This window comes from Styela clava, chromosome 8, assembly GCF_964204865.1.
Source record: "Styela clava chromosome 8, kaStyClav1.hap1.2, whole genome shotgun sequence".
Lineage (NCBI taxonomy): Eukaryota > Metazoa > Chordata > Ascidiacea > Stolidobranchia > Styelidae > Styela > Styela clava.
The window spans coordinates 11,075,554-11,091,701 of NC_135257.1; the positions used below are offsets into that span (position 1 = coordinate 11,075,554).

Here is a 16,148-nt window from a genome sequence, read left to right on the forward strand (position 1 = left end):
TTGTATTTGTGACAAGTATTTACAATAACTTGAAGAGACTAAGTTTTGTATAATATATATATTTGCTGCTCAATAACCAACTTATTTGCCTTACATGGCTATCTCAACTTCAAATATCATCTCAAGAAAGCATTTCTAATAATAACCTAATATTGCATACAAATTTCATAATTTAAGTCTGTCGCGTCTTCACATAATTTTTGTTATTAAGTGAAACATTGCACGCTTAAAACGGAAAATAAATTAACTTCAGGCACCACATTTATCAACAATGTGGTCTCTGGTCCAGCTACCAGTGAAAGTAGCTCAAGGTTATTGACTAGGTAAAAAAAAATTCCGTGTTATTGATTAGGTCTTATTTTAAGGGGAGGGCTTATAATAAAAATTATTTTTGAAATTCACGCTAGGTCTTATTTTTGAGGAAACACGGTATCTATACCTTGAATTACTTTCGTACTTTGACATCGAAAACAGTTTTGCAATACCGAACTATTTCCCCGGCAAGAAAGCTATCGCAATCATAGCATTTATTTAACTGTTAGTTCCAAACATCACAAGGAAAACAGTATTCTAAATTACTATTAGTTTGGGTTACTACTTATCCTCCTCTATTGCATTGAGCTAATGAATCCGTAAGCATGTAATGCAGGGTGGTCCAAGATTGAAGTGCCACAAGAAAAAGTGTTTGATGTTATTATGTCGCTTAAAATGATACACTTATATGTAACAAATATTACTTAAAAGCATGCCAGACACTGCGGTTCACCATTGTTGTAAGCAGAATAACACGTTTTCTCCCAGTTAGCGTTAAACTCTGTTTTCCTCTGTCACCATTGTTTTGGTACTCATTTTATGATGATAATTTTATAACTTGCAGCGTACGTAAGTGTAGTGATATCGTCAAAGAACAGCCAAGTTCGTTAATTCGGGATTTCAGAACCTAGCTCAAAGCTCAAAGAAACAGGATCGCAAAGTCATATGTTGGTTACGTCACTGCTGCCACATGGCCCACGCTTAAAAATAGAAGTGTGTTTCACAAAACTAAAGGTACAAAAAGTCTCTCCAGATAAGAAGTTGCTTGACCCAAGTTTGAGGTGCGAAGTTGAAATGAAAGGCGCCACTCGTCTCAGACCCGGGCCCTGTCTGCACACGGCAAATCATTTTCCTTGGCCCCCCTACTTCCATCTTATTGTTCCACGCAATTTTCCTTTCATTTATCGCTTGGTTATTTCTAGAAAACAAAGCGCGCCGTTTTGACACGTAATGTTAATGGTGACTCGACACGTGAACTAACCGACCACAGGACGTAATTCCCACATCAGCACCGCCTTGACGTTTATAGATACAATCTTGAAATTCCGTGAAGTATTGTTTTTGCATTTTTCGAAATAAGTTGTATGGTTGTTTGGAATACAATCTAAACTTACACAAATGACTTGACAATGGTTGCTTGGCGCTTAATCAAATAACGATTTATATGTAGAATAATCAAATCAATCAGAAGATGCATTAAGCTATGAAAAATCTCAGGTAAAATGTTAAGTGAAATATAAATCTACAAAGTAATAGTTCATGCAAAATACTTTAAAAGTAGAATATTTAGGGAATTAAACTACAATTAACCTCATTTGTGATATAAACTACTAAATGGGATAAACCGATTAGAAATCAGTCGACCCCACTAATGCTTCAGTCAACAACGTGAGTGCATTGGGCGGACATCTTGATAGGCAAAGGGTTCAAATCTCGGTATCCTAACCCCAGTTGGAATAGGTAAAAAAAACTCAAAAATGTTCTGTCAATAAAAACAAATATCGGTCAAATGTGTAGTGTACGCAAAAATTGTTCTTCGGACTGCGCGGAATGTGTCTGTGCCACGTGCGGTTCGCGTGCCAAGTTTAGTTTTCTGTGACTGCTCCAAGGTGAATACGTTGGGTGTTATTTTACTATCGTTTAATGTAAAGGTCATCCGCGATAAAACATATTGGTGGGGAGCAGCATGTTGTCATATAAAGATATAGTCTACCGCAGTCATTCTCAACTTTGTTTTTAGACAAAGGGTGAACGCTAGAGCTATGGGAAATATATCAAGCCTGTAATTATTTTTTATATTGTTAATATATTTTCCTCTGCCATGTGATTACATACATATTGGTACATACTTCTGCTGTCATTGGAGGTTTCTTTGTACCCGATAAAACTGCTGCAAAAATGTACATAAGATCAGTTGAAAGAGAATATATATATGTATTGTTTTCGTCGAATTAGAAAACATGATCGTGATACAAATGATGTACATTGTACATACAAAAAGAACTACTATCCAGTGTTGGGGAGGTTCTAGTTAAAGAGTAAATTTTTCAGCGTTTATTAACTTTTCTCTTTGTATTTTGGACATTCTTTCAAATTTCCTTCACTGTAAACATTTTTCCCTGCAATTTGTATACATTTCTCCAAACCTGCCTTTTCTGTAAATTTTTTCTCTGGATGCTTCTCTACGATTTATTTTGTAATATTTTACCCGTAATTCTCAAAATATGTTTACCATGACTATTGCCACAGCCAATGGCTGTAAATAGCATATTTCGTTATAGGTGTTAGTGCTTGACCTCACAGCTTCTTACAAAAAACATTAATCTGTATCAATTTACGTGCACTTGTTTTTTGTGATGACGATTAAACGATTGACCGACTGAGTCGACTCATCTAAATGAGATGACTAGGACTAATCATCAACTAACTGCCTTTGCCCTTTTTGAGATTAATTAGACTTCGTACTTGAGACTGGGACAACCTACAGATTCCCAAACTCTCATTTGAGCTAATTAGTTCTTTCTTCCTTGATGAGAAAATAAATCATGATCACTACCACGAGACTTTTATTATTATCCAAATAATTAAACAGCAAGCAATTTCCATTTTGTATACAACATCATAACAGATACATAAAAAATCTAATAGTATTCCGTATTGCTTCTGATTTTTTTTTTGTTAAATTCAGTGTTTCTATTTTATTCAGAGAGGTGCACAATCAAAAAATTTCTGGAAAAATTTACACGTTCTTGAACATGACAGGAAAAGCTTATTAGTTTTAGAAATCTGCAAGATCTATTCATAAGCAAAGCTAAACTCAAAATGCACATTCTACAGTTGATAAAAATAGGTTGGTTATAAGAGTAAACTGCACATATCAAAACTATATCATTCTGGTAGGCAATTTCCCAAGTTGTTTAAAATTAATCATGAAATGATGCATGCTTCGTTTAATAATAACATAAAATCCAAAACACATTAAAAGACTAGTTGAAAATATGTATATTATCAGTTTCATCACAAGCAAGTAATTAAAACCAAAGCTTCAATAAGCTATCGAATCAATTCGTATTTTAGAAAATGCTTTCAAGAATTGTATTGAATACATATTAAAGTTATTTTTCACTTCCAATAAAAAAGCTTCCTTCAAACGTTGCTGCAAATCACACAAGGAAAATACAGGAGCCAATTGACAATAATGAATCAATCAAAGACATTAAAAATTATCATTTTTCTCATACATACACCAAATTCACCTTATTTTCCCGGCCATAAATAAGCGATCAGTATACCATAACAGTTCTATGAATAGTCACACGAATAAGCAAACATTAATATCCATAAAGGATTCCACATTCTTTCCAAATGACAATATATGTTTTGCCCAACTCATACGAAAAAACAAAGGTCTTTTATACTAAAACTCGCACATATTCTGAAACAGCTAAAATAAATCAAAATAATATTAATACTAAGGACTTCTACATACATAACAATAAAAGCAAACTATCAAGTCGTAAAAGTTGAGCCATATTGGCCAATTGTAGCAACACAAATTTTCATCAACTGATATATTATAGCCAAATGGGACTCTTACCCAACAAAATCACTGTTTCATAGCTAGACCATGTAGACCTAAATTTACTGACGGACAAAAAATATTCAGTCCCAAACTTACAGATGATTAGTATTAAATGGATTTGCTCTAATTAAAATGTTATACAATAAGAAAATCAGTGCTAAATGATTACCAGATCACATTCGATCAATCATGGATTGGGGAAACAAACTACAGCAATCCCAATCAAGACAGTTGGGTTGGATAGAAAATAAACTCTATTTCATTATTGATCAAACATGACCTGATGACATATTTATGTTTTTAAAAAGTTTAACAGAAAAAGAAGTGATTAACATCAAATACACAACCTTACATCTATAATAAGTGGCAGAATATATCCACGAAAAGAGCGATGATGGTACTATATACATTTCATCAAACTTGATCAAAGTCAGACGTGGGTGATTTAATGGCCATGTATTCAAAGACATTATTGATAAACCACCCATGTCTGGAATTACCGTAACTGCCAATGATCAAGCTTGATATGGGGAAGTCTGTATCAACAAAATAAGTCAGATAGGAATGGGGCATGAACAAGTTGGGTTAAAATAACACAATATATTCATGCCCCATTGTTGATAGGATTTGAGGATACACTTTTAGTCAATGTTCTTGTAAATGAATTAAGCTTGTTCGTAAGGTGGTGGTCCCATGTCATATTCTTCTGCATCATCCACCAGAGGCACCTTCTGGATATCGTCATATTTCGGAGGCTGCAAAAATAAAAAATTATCATTGAATATAAAGCAGCCTGGTGATAAAAATCTTCAGCAGGATCAACAGATAGGTACAACCTTGAAAATATTATAAAAAGCAGGAAGTTGAAATGAGTCACATGTGAATGTGGCATACTGATGCACATCAGAATTTTCCTAAACCCCATAAGATTAAAATGATATGGGCTTAGGCATAGTGACTGAAAACCTATATCTAAGATTCTAGTCCTTCAACTTTTATAATGCATTAAGCTGAATACTGTAATTGCAATAAACAAGGAAATGGACAGACCCTTTATAAAGTTTTTCAAATTTTTTTGAAAACAAAATTCAAATAGAACCAGTCGATGATTTGAATATATCAGGTGTTCAAAGATGGCTTTGTGGGCCCAGACTGCCAGCCATTATTACATTTATAGTACACATTGTATGTTAAGAAAAATACATTCCAGAGCTTTTATTAACGATCCACACCATCTACATAGACATGAAATAGAGCGATACATTGCCCTTGATTAATTCTGATGTAAATGTCAACTATATATGAAGAAGTGCGTTATGCAAACATGAATAATTTAACAACGAAAACCAAATAGTAATATTAGAGGAAATGCTAAACTTCATGACAGCGAGCCACACACTACCAATTTAAAACACAATAAAACATAAACCCAAATTTTTTTTAATGAGTTGGATCTCCAATCGAGAGTAGTTAGAGTAGAGCTACAAATGAGGGCATAATATGAGTAGTTACTGCCTTCCATCTGAATAATTTCCAAAATTTTGGAATTTTCTGTTATGGCATGCAACAGATTGAGTTGACACTGGTTAGTCATTTTATTCAGGGCATCTACATACCGGAAGAGCTTGTAATTACTCTTGAGAGCACTTAAAAATAAATCCTTCTTATGAATAGATAATGATCAATCATTTGCAACAACCATTGCTGTAAATACCATACTTAACAATATATGCATATGCATATAAGCCCTAATATGCATGAAAATCCATTACTGATTGGAATCCATAGTAAATCAGGTATATGATATTTGACCAACCTGTTCGTTCCCTACACCTAATTATTAAAATAAATTGGTTCTTGTGGGAATTTGAATCGATAAATCATTGCTAATAAGGTTTATCATGAAAATTTGAAACCCAAGCCATTTCAAATGTACATAAAAGCTCCATGTATTTGTTGGTTATCTTTTGAACAAATTTTTGTAGAGCTTATTAACAAAGCCACGATCCATTCAAGCAAAATGTAGGCTTAAATACTTTACTTTTTTTCAATCTATTCTTGATTAATGAGACTAGGATGCCAAAAAAATTGTACAACTAAATTTTTGTAATAGTTTTGTAATAGTCAAGCAAATTAGGGAAGACATAGATAAAATGATTTATGGAATTTTAATATTAGAAAGCTGTTAATCTCTAAGTATAGTATTCCATATGTCAGGTTCCCAGTAAATATAGGAGCACCCCAAAAAAAGATATCATCTGACATCCATAATTTATTATTATAGGCAGTACAGAAAATACTGATAGTTAAGTCATGTGAAAGCTGAAAATTTATATGTTCAGTCCAATATTTTTTCAAATAAGCATACTAAATTACACCATGAGACAATTTGGGCCAATTCCAATTTCCAATTGAGTAAATCTATTTCATTAAAGCTGAAGTTCAGTAATATTGCACAACTTTACATTACAAAGAAAGGTTCAGCATTAGGGAGTTTACCTGGTTTCATCTTAATATATAAAACCCGCTCATGTATATGGCATTACTTACCAAATGAGGAATCGATAATACTAAGTCAGCGACTCTATTTTTAGTAAGAACACTACATTCCTACCCATTGAGAGTTGTTTTGTTGAGAACAAGGCTCAAAGATTTTTCACAATGGTGACGCAACTACTAAGTCCTTATCCGGTTACACACAGAAGTGAAATTTCAGCTCCAATATGCCAAGCTGAGTAAAATAGGGAAACAAGGACCACAATCAAACATGATCAAACAAAACCAGTATCAAAGAAATCAAAAACTTAATCTTCATACAATACAAAATACTGCTTCCATCTACATCTGAACTGGTTACTTTGTGAAAATATTATCTTACTAACCTGTAAAGTTTCATTTGCTTATAGACAAACACATAATATAAGTTTATTGAATATAATAATACTGAATGTATATTGTGCTTACATTGTAGATGTGAATGGAAAGTGGTTTCTCTTGAGCATTTGACACAACGCTGATCTCGCTCTGGCCACGACGTTGCATGATCACCTGTTATGTGAATATAAAATATTGATATTTAAAAAGAAAGTCAGTAAGCATTAAGCAGACAAAGTAGAAATTATAAAAAAAATTTACACTCAAGACTAGCACTTTTCACACTTCAAACATTATTACCAGTATATATCCACTAAAAATGATGAAAGTAATTTAACACTCAAATCCAGATGTTGCTAAATGTAATTAAACACATAGAAAAACCTGATGCAGTTCATTTCTGCTTGAGAGCTTGATCATATGTATTATCTTAATTAGCCAAATGATTAAAAAGGAAACTTTTGGGTGATCTTCTGAAGTAGACCAAAGAAATTACTTTCCTCCGCAACCTACTGGTGCAGTCATATACCACTAGTACTCATCGTTAGAAGTTGCCAGAGAGATATCACTTTCATTTTATTTTTTTTAATTTCACAGTGAAATGTGAGGCCCAATATTTCACTCCAAATTTTTCTGTTATTTTAATTCATGGGCACACTGTTTTGACATCCATCCTTTGTGTCCATTCCATATTTTGAGCATTGCTCTCTTGTTATATATCATTTTGTAAGTAATTCATTTTAAAATTATGTAACAGACAATCTAATTGGTATTACAATAGTTTTAATTAGCCTATGAGAACAAATAAATGACATTCTTGATTGATCTGAATTTCGCAACCTGTTTAGATCTCACGAAACAAAGCCTCAGGCAATGAAGATTGATATATTATTGAACCAGCCTATTCATTTAAAGACCAACTAATATAAACAAATGGCTGTGGGGTATTAAATATTCAAAAAGCTCATAAAAGAGTCAATAAAAATTCATTACTTGACATCTGGTAGCGAGAAATTGTCAATTGATCAAAACAGCATTTATATCAACTATTCTGCATCATTAAAGTCGATTTATAGAAATTTACAATAGTTTATTCAAATTTTACTGAATATAATCCATTTAAGATTATTCTTATTTCATATTAAAATTCATAATTTCAGAGTGTAATAAGAATAGCAACTTATTCAGTTTTGGTCATCTCTGAATGGCGGTATCAATTTTAAACGAATCTGAACATCAATATCACATCATATCACAATCACAGAGATATAAATTTTAATAAAAGTACTAAATAGAGCACTTCAATGAAGATTATCCTAACAACCCACTCTTTTTCAGTCAAGCTTTTAGTCAAGCTATCGATGGAGATGTTAATTAATTAAACTACTAAACCATGGAAATACCTAACAGGAAGTGAAATGTGTAAATATGAATGAATACTTCAAGTATAAGAACTTTATTTGATCTAATATAATTATTAGATAAAAGAGATGAGATGGCCAGGCCATTTCCACTGATTTGCAGTTTGCCCTCAGCAAGTGAATTTTTTCAATTCTGGGTCACTATACTGGTGTTTAAGAAGCACTAATCTTTTAATTGAGGATACTTGCCACCAGCCGCCCACCACCATTTTTATTATGGATTGCACCTTACTATGCCTAGCCTAATCAACCATACGCTTGAACTTTCATATCCATCCTAGCCCAGAATAATGTATCTAATAACATAATCAAAAGCTTGAAAACTTTTAATGTTTACACGAAAGATCTTTCTGAAGCCTTCTCCCTCCATTTGTTTCTGCTTTTTAGTTCCGAGGTACACAAAAAACATGAGTCTCGTTCAAAGCAAACTTTGAAAAATAATAATATTTTCACATTACCTGCATTGTGATGTGTTTATAACATCTGTAGACCATGGATATGAAGTAACATTTGATGAAGATCACGACGAACAGGAAGAGGAACACAATACAAGCCAACCAACGCTCATCCATGTTCATCAGAGTCTCCTTCCATCCTTCTGGCATGTGTTGGCACTAAAGTTGCAAAAAAACTTTTCTAGTTAACTGGAATATTATAGTCAGGCATTGAGATATATCACTCAACTTGGCCAGCAAGAAATACCGTATTTCCCGGCGAATAAGTCTACCCGATTAATAAGACGAGGGCCGTTTTCAAGCCTGAAAAAATGGGTTTTGGCATATAACCTGGCAATAAGTCGGAGTAGTAAAATCGCATCAACATCGAAATCTCAAATTACCATGCAATGCCTTTTGACCGGTCGCCGCATTTGCGCATCGGTTAAAATAGCCTATAATGACGTTTTCTTGTAGCGTAATATTCAATCCATAATAACTACAAGGATTCAAACTGTCTTTTAAATTTTAATACTTGTGTTCGGCTCGCGATTGCGTCCACCATAAAAGAACATTACCTAATACATAAAAAGGTGACACCGAAAAAATGAAAATTATCATACTCGCCTAATAAGACGACCCCCCTAAAATCGGGCCAAAAATTTGGGTCTAGAAAAGCGACTTATTCGCCGGGAAACACGGTAGGTCCCTCCAGAGTAAAATGATTAGTACAGTTCTATTGTCCGTTTTACTGATTTTAGAGGAATATAATTTTGGCTATTATGCAGAACTTGTTTTGGTTCATGGTGTTTAGAATTTATTACTACTGGTAATTAATAAATTATTGCATTGTGAAGTATGCTACAAAGCAATTATCATAGTGAATGATGGGATTAACACAGTCATAAATCTATAGATTGTATTATCTGAATTGTATAAGGCATAATATTTTGACATGTATTGTCAAAATTTATTGAGTGAGCTATGAATATCATCAACAAAAAATTTCTAGAACTCTGTTAAACTTCTGGGGGTTCAAGACAAGTGTGAAACATAACATTCTAAATTCAAAGTTTGCAAAAATAATGCATTAGTGGGTAATATGGTATTGAGGCTCTTGAAAAAAGGAGAGAAGCACTTGTCCAAGTCAACACATTGTTAATGATATCACATGAGCATATTGAAGTTCTTCATGGTCACATGCACATACAATGTAATAAAAAAAATTATGGTACTAACGCACGTAAGTAAAGTAAAGGAAGTCATGGGTGACTTCAATTGCGCTTAGTCAAAATACATGCGAGTCATACGAAATTACAAGCCTTTTATTAAATGTTTGCTTTTTCATACGAGCTACATAAGTACTTTGATATGTGAAAGACTTTGCTTATTCATTGTTCCGAATAGGTCTTTTGGTATGTGGCAAAAAGGTCATTTTATTGAAGGTGCCACCTGACATCAACCACCTGATAGGAACCAGGTTACTGAATATAGTAAATTTTCATTTCTATTAAAAAATATGATTCTGTCAAATTAACATCTGGCGTTCAGACCATTTCAGGTTTACTTATCTTTTGATAACAGAAAATTTAAAAATTCTTGTTGAACATTAATCAAAAGACATATTCAATATTTGAAAATAAAGTATGAAAATTCCAAATCATATTTCAGAACACATGGTGCCAAAGCATGAATATTTTACAGACAAGCGAATTTCAGATCAATAGCAATTACTGATATTGAACACAGATCAATGCCCGCAGGGCATCGGATAATCCACACAGTATTACAGTAATTTATGTGGAGAGTAATACCTCATTTCAAGTAGAATGGAATGATGCTGCAATATATTTTTATTGCCAAGATGACTTGAGTAATACTAGTTACAATAAAAACATAGTCTTAAATAGTCTCAAATGGCCTTGGTTTCAAAAAATACATGATACACATTCCATAAGCGTGTTGTGCAATATGGTTTGGTAACTTCAGATAACGAAAGTTATTTACTAATGGTTTTCAGTTCAAGTTAATGCCAAATTGCAAAACACAAAATTGATATAAACAAAAGTGAAAGATTGAAAACTTCGAAAATGATAAAAATAATAAAGCTGCAATAGGTCTATTTCTTGAAAAGTAATGATTCAGAAAAACACAGAGGTTGGTATCAATTATTATAGAACGGCAACCCCATAACCCAGTCAATACTAACATGGTTTCCCATAACGAATTAATACAGCCAGTCAATCCTTGAACGTAAAGACCATTTCATTCCACCATATCGTTATTATAATTTTCAAGTACAGACACTTAAAACTACGTAATAGAAATGAAACGGAAAACAAAATATTGTGACAGGAAATGCTCACAACTTTTGCGTTTCATAATTACATAAGATAATCATAAAATAATTCAATGGTAATTTCAAAACATGTAACCAGGGATGGCTAGAATTGAATAATCTAATTTTATTACAAATACATACTAAATTACTACTTTCCTATCTAGAAAATCTATATATTCTAAAGGGTGACCGTACATTTGAACCCACATACATTTGAACCCATGCGTATATCCACGGGTTCAATCTATATGCGGGTGCTAAAACCCATGAGTTAGGGTTAGTATGGGTTTAACTATCCGTGAAACAAAAAAAATTCCATAGGTGCAATAGCATACAGGTGCAATGGTCATGGGTTCAAATGTACGTGGGTTCAAATGTAATGGAACCATTCTAAAGATGGCCATGTTGAAATAAAATATATAGAAATCAATTATATTTAACAATGAGTTTAAATTTGGAAAAAAAAGAAAATAAACAGTAATATTATGATTGGTTCATTACTTTTCAAAGTTGTCAGAAAATGGCCTTTTTGGACAAACTGTGAGACTTGAATGACTCCAAATGATAATTATTTGAAAAGAAGCTAGCTTTTGTGGATTTCAGTGGCGACATCTGACGATATAGCCGTTGTTGGCATTTGACACAAAAAGCCAAATTACAAATTGTAAGTCCTATGAGCTGGTTCAACAAAACAAGCATCTACCTATCACAATTTACAATGACACTTATGGTCAGCTCACGCAACAAACAGGAAATGACTGGGCACTACATAAGGTAGAGAATGCGTCATAAATATTTTGATGCTCAATGCTATGATCCCATTAAAGACAACATTTTGAACTACGAAAACATATATGTATTTATTTGGCAAAATAATTTGATTATTTGTTTTAATCCAATTAATAATTTATACTATTAAAAATTCTATTAAATGAATCAACATTGATTGCTCCTGATAATGCCTATTTCAAGGGTTAAACAACATAATGATCAATAACACTGTCATTTTGAGCGATCATTTCTTGGACATTACAATACATGACGTTTTCAACCAAATGAAATTGTATATTTATAACAATGAGATAATTAAATTTTGGGCTCAGACTAGTTGACTGAAGATTTGCAGATTCGTCAGGTATTTCCAAATGTCAAGCTCTGAACCAAAGAAGCGAAATAGTGCAAATATTCAATTTATTCAAAAAATATCAAACTCAGTTAATATCGCACAGTTAATTTATGGACACCGAAGCTGACCGAAAAATGGATATGACAAAGCATGTTATTGTTACGATATAGAATTGGAAGAAATGAATAAAAAATAAACCAATAACAAAAAAATCAATTTTACAAAATCTATAATCAGTGTGATACATGGTTTTTTCGGAAATAACAGATGACAGACCCAATGATAGGAATATTATACTACCTGGTTTTAATCGATATTTATTCATAGAAATTATGTAGCCTACTGTGTACATCATTTGTCAAACCCCTACAGTAGGTCTTATTAATTTTTAACTAACATCGAGTAGTGAAACATTAATGAATCCATGGCAAGTGATTAACAGAGTTGCCAGGTGAAGAACTCAAGCTTAGGTAAATAGAAACAACCAAGAAATACTGACAGCAACCTGAATGTGATAACACAGTACATTTGAGTAAGAAACTTGTGATTGAGCTGGTCCAACAAAAAATGACTACATACGGGAAATGTACCAAGAATGCATGATGTAATAAGCTATACATTTGTAATAGAACGTAACTGTAGATCTATTTCCAATTTGTCAGAGAAAAATTGGCACAACCCAATACATTTCATTAGTGAGGCTTACGAAAGCATGAGAATCTAGAAACTTTTGTTGATCTACATGACTGACAATAGTTGAATGGTCTTAAATCATGTTATCATGTCTTTTACAACATTGAATCTATGAATTAGAATGGACAAAGTTCAAAATGATCTTTTCTAGTCCAGCTTATAAATCAAAGGCTTTAACCCAAATGGACGAGACTTGAAAAAAAAAATGTTTCAAGAAAATCAGGAAAACATATCTTTGTGATTTTTTTAAACACCTTGTGAATAGCGCTTCTAACTTTGCTTAGAAAACCAGTTTCGAAGACATTTGTTTTTATTAATCTTTTCTAAATTCTAATTAATAAAATTGTTTCGGAATTTAATAAACACCCGCATGTCATGAAACCCGCCAAATGTAATCAACAAAGTTTTTAGAAAGAAAAAAAACTATTCAAAAACAAAAATATGTATTGAATGATTTTTCAGGCATATTCACTATGTTTTACTGAATATTCTGCAATTTATGTTTTAATTGAGAAATACATGAATCTCAGGTTTTCAGTTCACACCAAAGTGAAAATGAACATAAGTAAGGATTTCAATTACATGAATTCCTAAAAAAAAAAATTTATAGCAAAACCTGGATACCTTCATATTTATTACCGTAAATATATAATGTGTTGCATATATAAATGATAATAATAAATGAAAATAAAGAGAAAATTAAAATGAAACTTACTTGCATCAACTTGTATTTGAATGATGGCCAGTAGAAGACAACACTTCCAATGTAAACCATGGTGCACAGGAAATCAAACAGTTGTACAATAAAGAAAGGTAGGATAAACCCAGCACGATTCTAAAAAGTTAAAATAAACCAGGGCTATTGAACCAGGGCTTAGTAGTGTTAGTACATATTATTTCCTTCAAATATAAAAAACTAATTATCTTAGGAATGATTCCATTGTTTGTGTGTCTCAATTAATTTGTATGATGTGTATGTATCTGATTTAGGCTACAGTGTTATTTGTTATCTATATATTATTAATTTAATAATAAGCCCAAGTCTATTTTCAACCAGGAAATGTACAATCAAAATATTATCAAACAATCCAAGCATAAATTTAACATGTTTGCTGATTTAGACAATGAAAAATGTTTTCATTTTTTGTAATTTATTAAATTCAAACCAGAAAAATATTGTTTTAAAATACTCTTCTGTGAACCACATCTCATAGTTGATATTTTACAAAAATTCAATATGTGTGAAATAAGTTATGACACTCTGTTGTAACAACCAATATACAATGGATGATTCACGCACATATGGTAATTCACTTAATAAACAAGAATGGCACTATATGAAATATGAAACCAAAGTATGAAAGGAAATCACACTCTTGAAAACAACTAAATTCATTTGTAATGGAGTTTTTTCAGTTATATTTGTTCATCCGGCTTGGGTGTGTACTGTGTAGTCAATTGGACGATTTCATGATAGAAAAATAATAATAATACAGTATTAAAATGGAATTTTATGACGGTAGGGCTAGATGTAATCAAGATTAAAATATGAAGGAAATATATTTAACACCTGATTTAAATAGGGCTAGATAACAAAACTTGTCATAAGATAAGACACACATTGATGCTCATCATCAAAATTAAAACTTTTCTAGATCAGTTCATTTTCAACAATCTAAAAAGTACCACATATGTTCTTCCACAGAGGTTAAAAAATCTCACACATTATTACAGTTTGATAACATATATTTTAATATACTGAAGACAAAATGAATTCTTATATTACTTATGGGAACTCGTATCAAGACAATATTTACCATTTTCGATTAAGAAAATAATAGGGTTACAAAAATTTATTCAAATCGATGTGTTAATTTTTTTTAATAAACTTAAAATGAGGATGAAACATGTCCTTTGTGTGCAAAAAATATTATTTTAAAAACAGTAACCAACCATTGTTGGGAATGGAAAATTGAAGTACTATAGAATATATATTTTGAGTATACTGCTGTTTAATGAAATTAATTAACATTCTCTCAGAAATTTATCAATATTCATATCTATTCGTTAATAATATTTACCTTGACAACTCCATAAATAGCAGAGGTGGCAATCAGTAAGAAGAAAAGTCCATTCACAAAAAGCACCCACAGAGCTGAAAAAAAAAATAAATAAATATTCGGTAAGAAAAACATGGACAGATAACTTTATTACGAATATAAATATTCCACCATGTTAGTTATCAATCTGACAAACCAGATATAACCAGAAAAGCTTAATAAAAGCTGATGCACATATATTTCAAATTTGTTTATTCCTATAATGTATTATTGCCATCTCTTTCATTCAAAAATATGAACATTAAAACTGTAATACTATACAACATACTTTGGGTTGTTGTCAGGTCAGAATTGTATGAAAACATGGTTGACTGCAGAGAACTTCCATTTTCGAAATTGATGAGCCCACTTAGAGCTAATGTGGCAATTACGATTCCGAAGAGAGCAATCACCTGTGGAAAAAAATGTAAGACTTAGGATCAGGAATATAATCATATGAATTGATTTCTATTAATACATTGTGGATATTGCCAAATTAGGTTTTATTAATTTGCAATTAATTTGCAGCCTTGTCCACTTTAATTGCACCTAAACAAATAGACCTAATATGAAATCCACAATATGTGAAGATGAGTGTATGAAGATATATTGATACGATCAGTAAAATGATATCGAAAATGGATTTTTGTGTAATAAATCAGCTGTTGTTTTATATTAAGATTTTCTTCAATAATTTAGTTGAAAACCTTTTTGAGTCAACAAAATAGGATTTTTTAATAACTTTGCCAATAAAAATGTAAATGCTATCATAACAATTTAATCACAGTATTAAAATATTTAATATTCAATATAAAAAAATTTTTTTTATACAATTAATAAACAACAATCTAACCAAATGCAGAAGAGCATAGATAATTGTCCCAGCATTAACATGACAGCAGAAACAGCATGTGGGCGGCTTGCTGTGGCTTCTCATGACGAATCCTTTGGTTCTTGTCAAGGAATTTCTATCAAAAACTGGATGAAACTTGAAAATCTTTCTCATGTATATAGATCTGAATTATTTCTTTCTGTAGTTATTTATAAAATTAGTTCGTATCTCAATTCAATATTCAGTATTTAAATTTTTCTATCCAAATGATGATAATCATTAATGTTAAATACAACATGCATAGATCAATATAAGTATGAATGATGTTTAGTACAGTACGGTACAGTTCACAGATTTCAAGAATAGCCCCCACATTAAAAGACATCGATTATGAATAGTGAGTGCAATCCTTTCATTTATGAGACCGTCTGGG

General features: G+C 31.8%; 1 protein-coding gene across 2 annotated transcripts; it reads right to left on the reverse strand.

Moving 5' to 3' along the window:
- Nucleotides 1-2,862: 2,862 nt before the first annotated feature.
- Nucleotides 2,863-15,996, reverse strand: LOC120345329 (lysosomal-associated transmembrane protein 4A-like). Of its 2 annotated transcripts, XM_078115693.1 has the most exons (8): nucleotides 15,737-15,996; nucleotides 15,173-15,296; nucleotides 14,866-14,939; nucleotides 13,500-13,619; nucleotides 8,649-8,804; nucleotides 6,860-6,943; nucleotides 4,519-4,650; nucleotides 2,863-4,462 (listed from the first exon to the last, which is right to left on the reverse strand). In XM_078115693.1, exons 1-7 carry the CDS (start codon nucleotides 15,887-15,889, stop codon nucleotides 4,561-4,563), a joined length of 801 nt encoding a protein of 266 aa, XP_077971819.1. In that variant the 5' UTR covers nucleotides 15,890-15,996; the 3' UTR covers nucleotides 2,863-4,462; nucleotides 4,519-4,560. The 2 variants fall into 2 exon arrangements, with proteins under 2 accessions (XP_077971819.1, XP_039270673.1); XM_039414739.2 differs by having other exon boundaries at nucleotides 2,863-4,650; nucleotides 15,737-15,995.
- Between the last annotated feature and the right edge of the window lie 152 nt (nucleotides 15,997-16,148).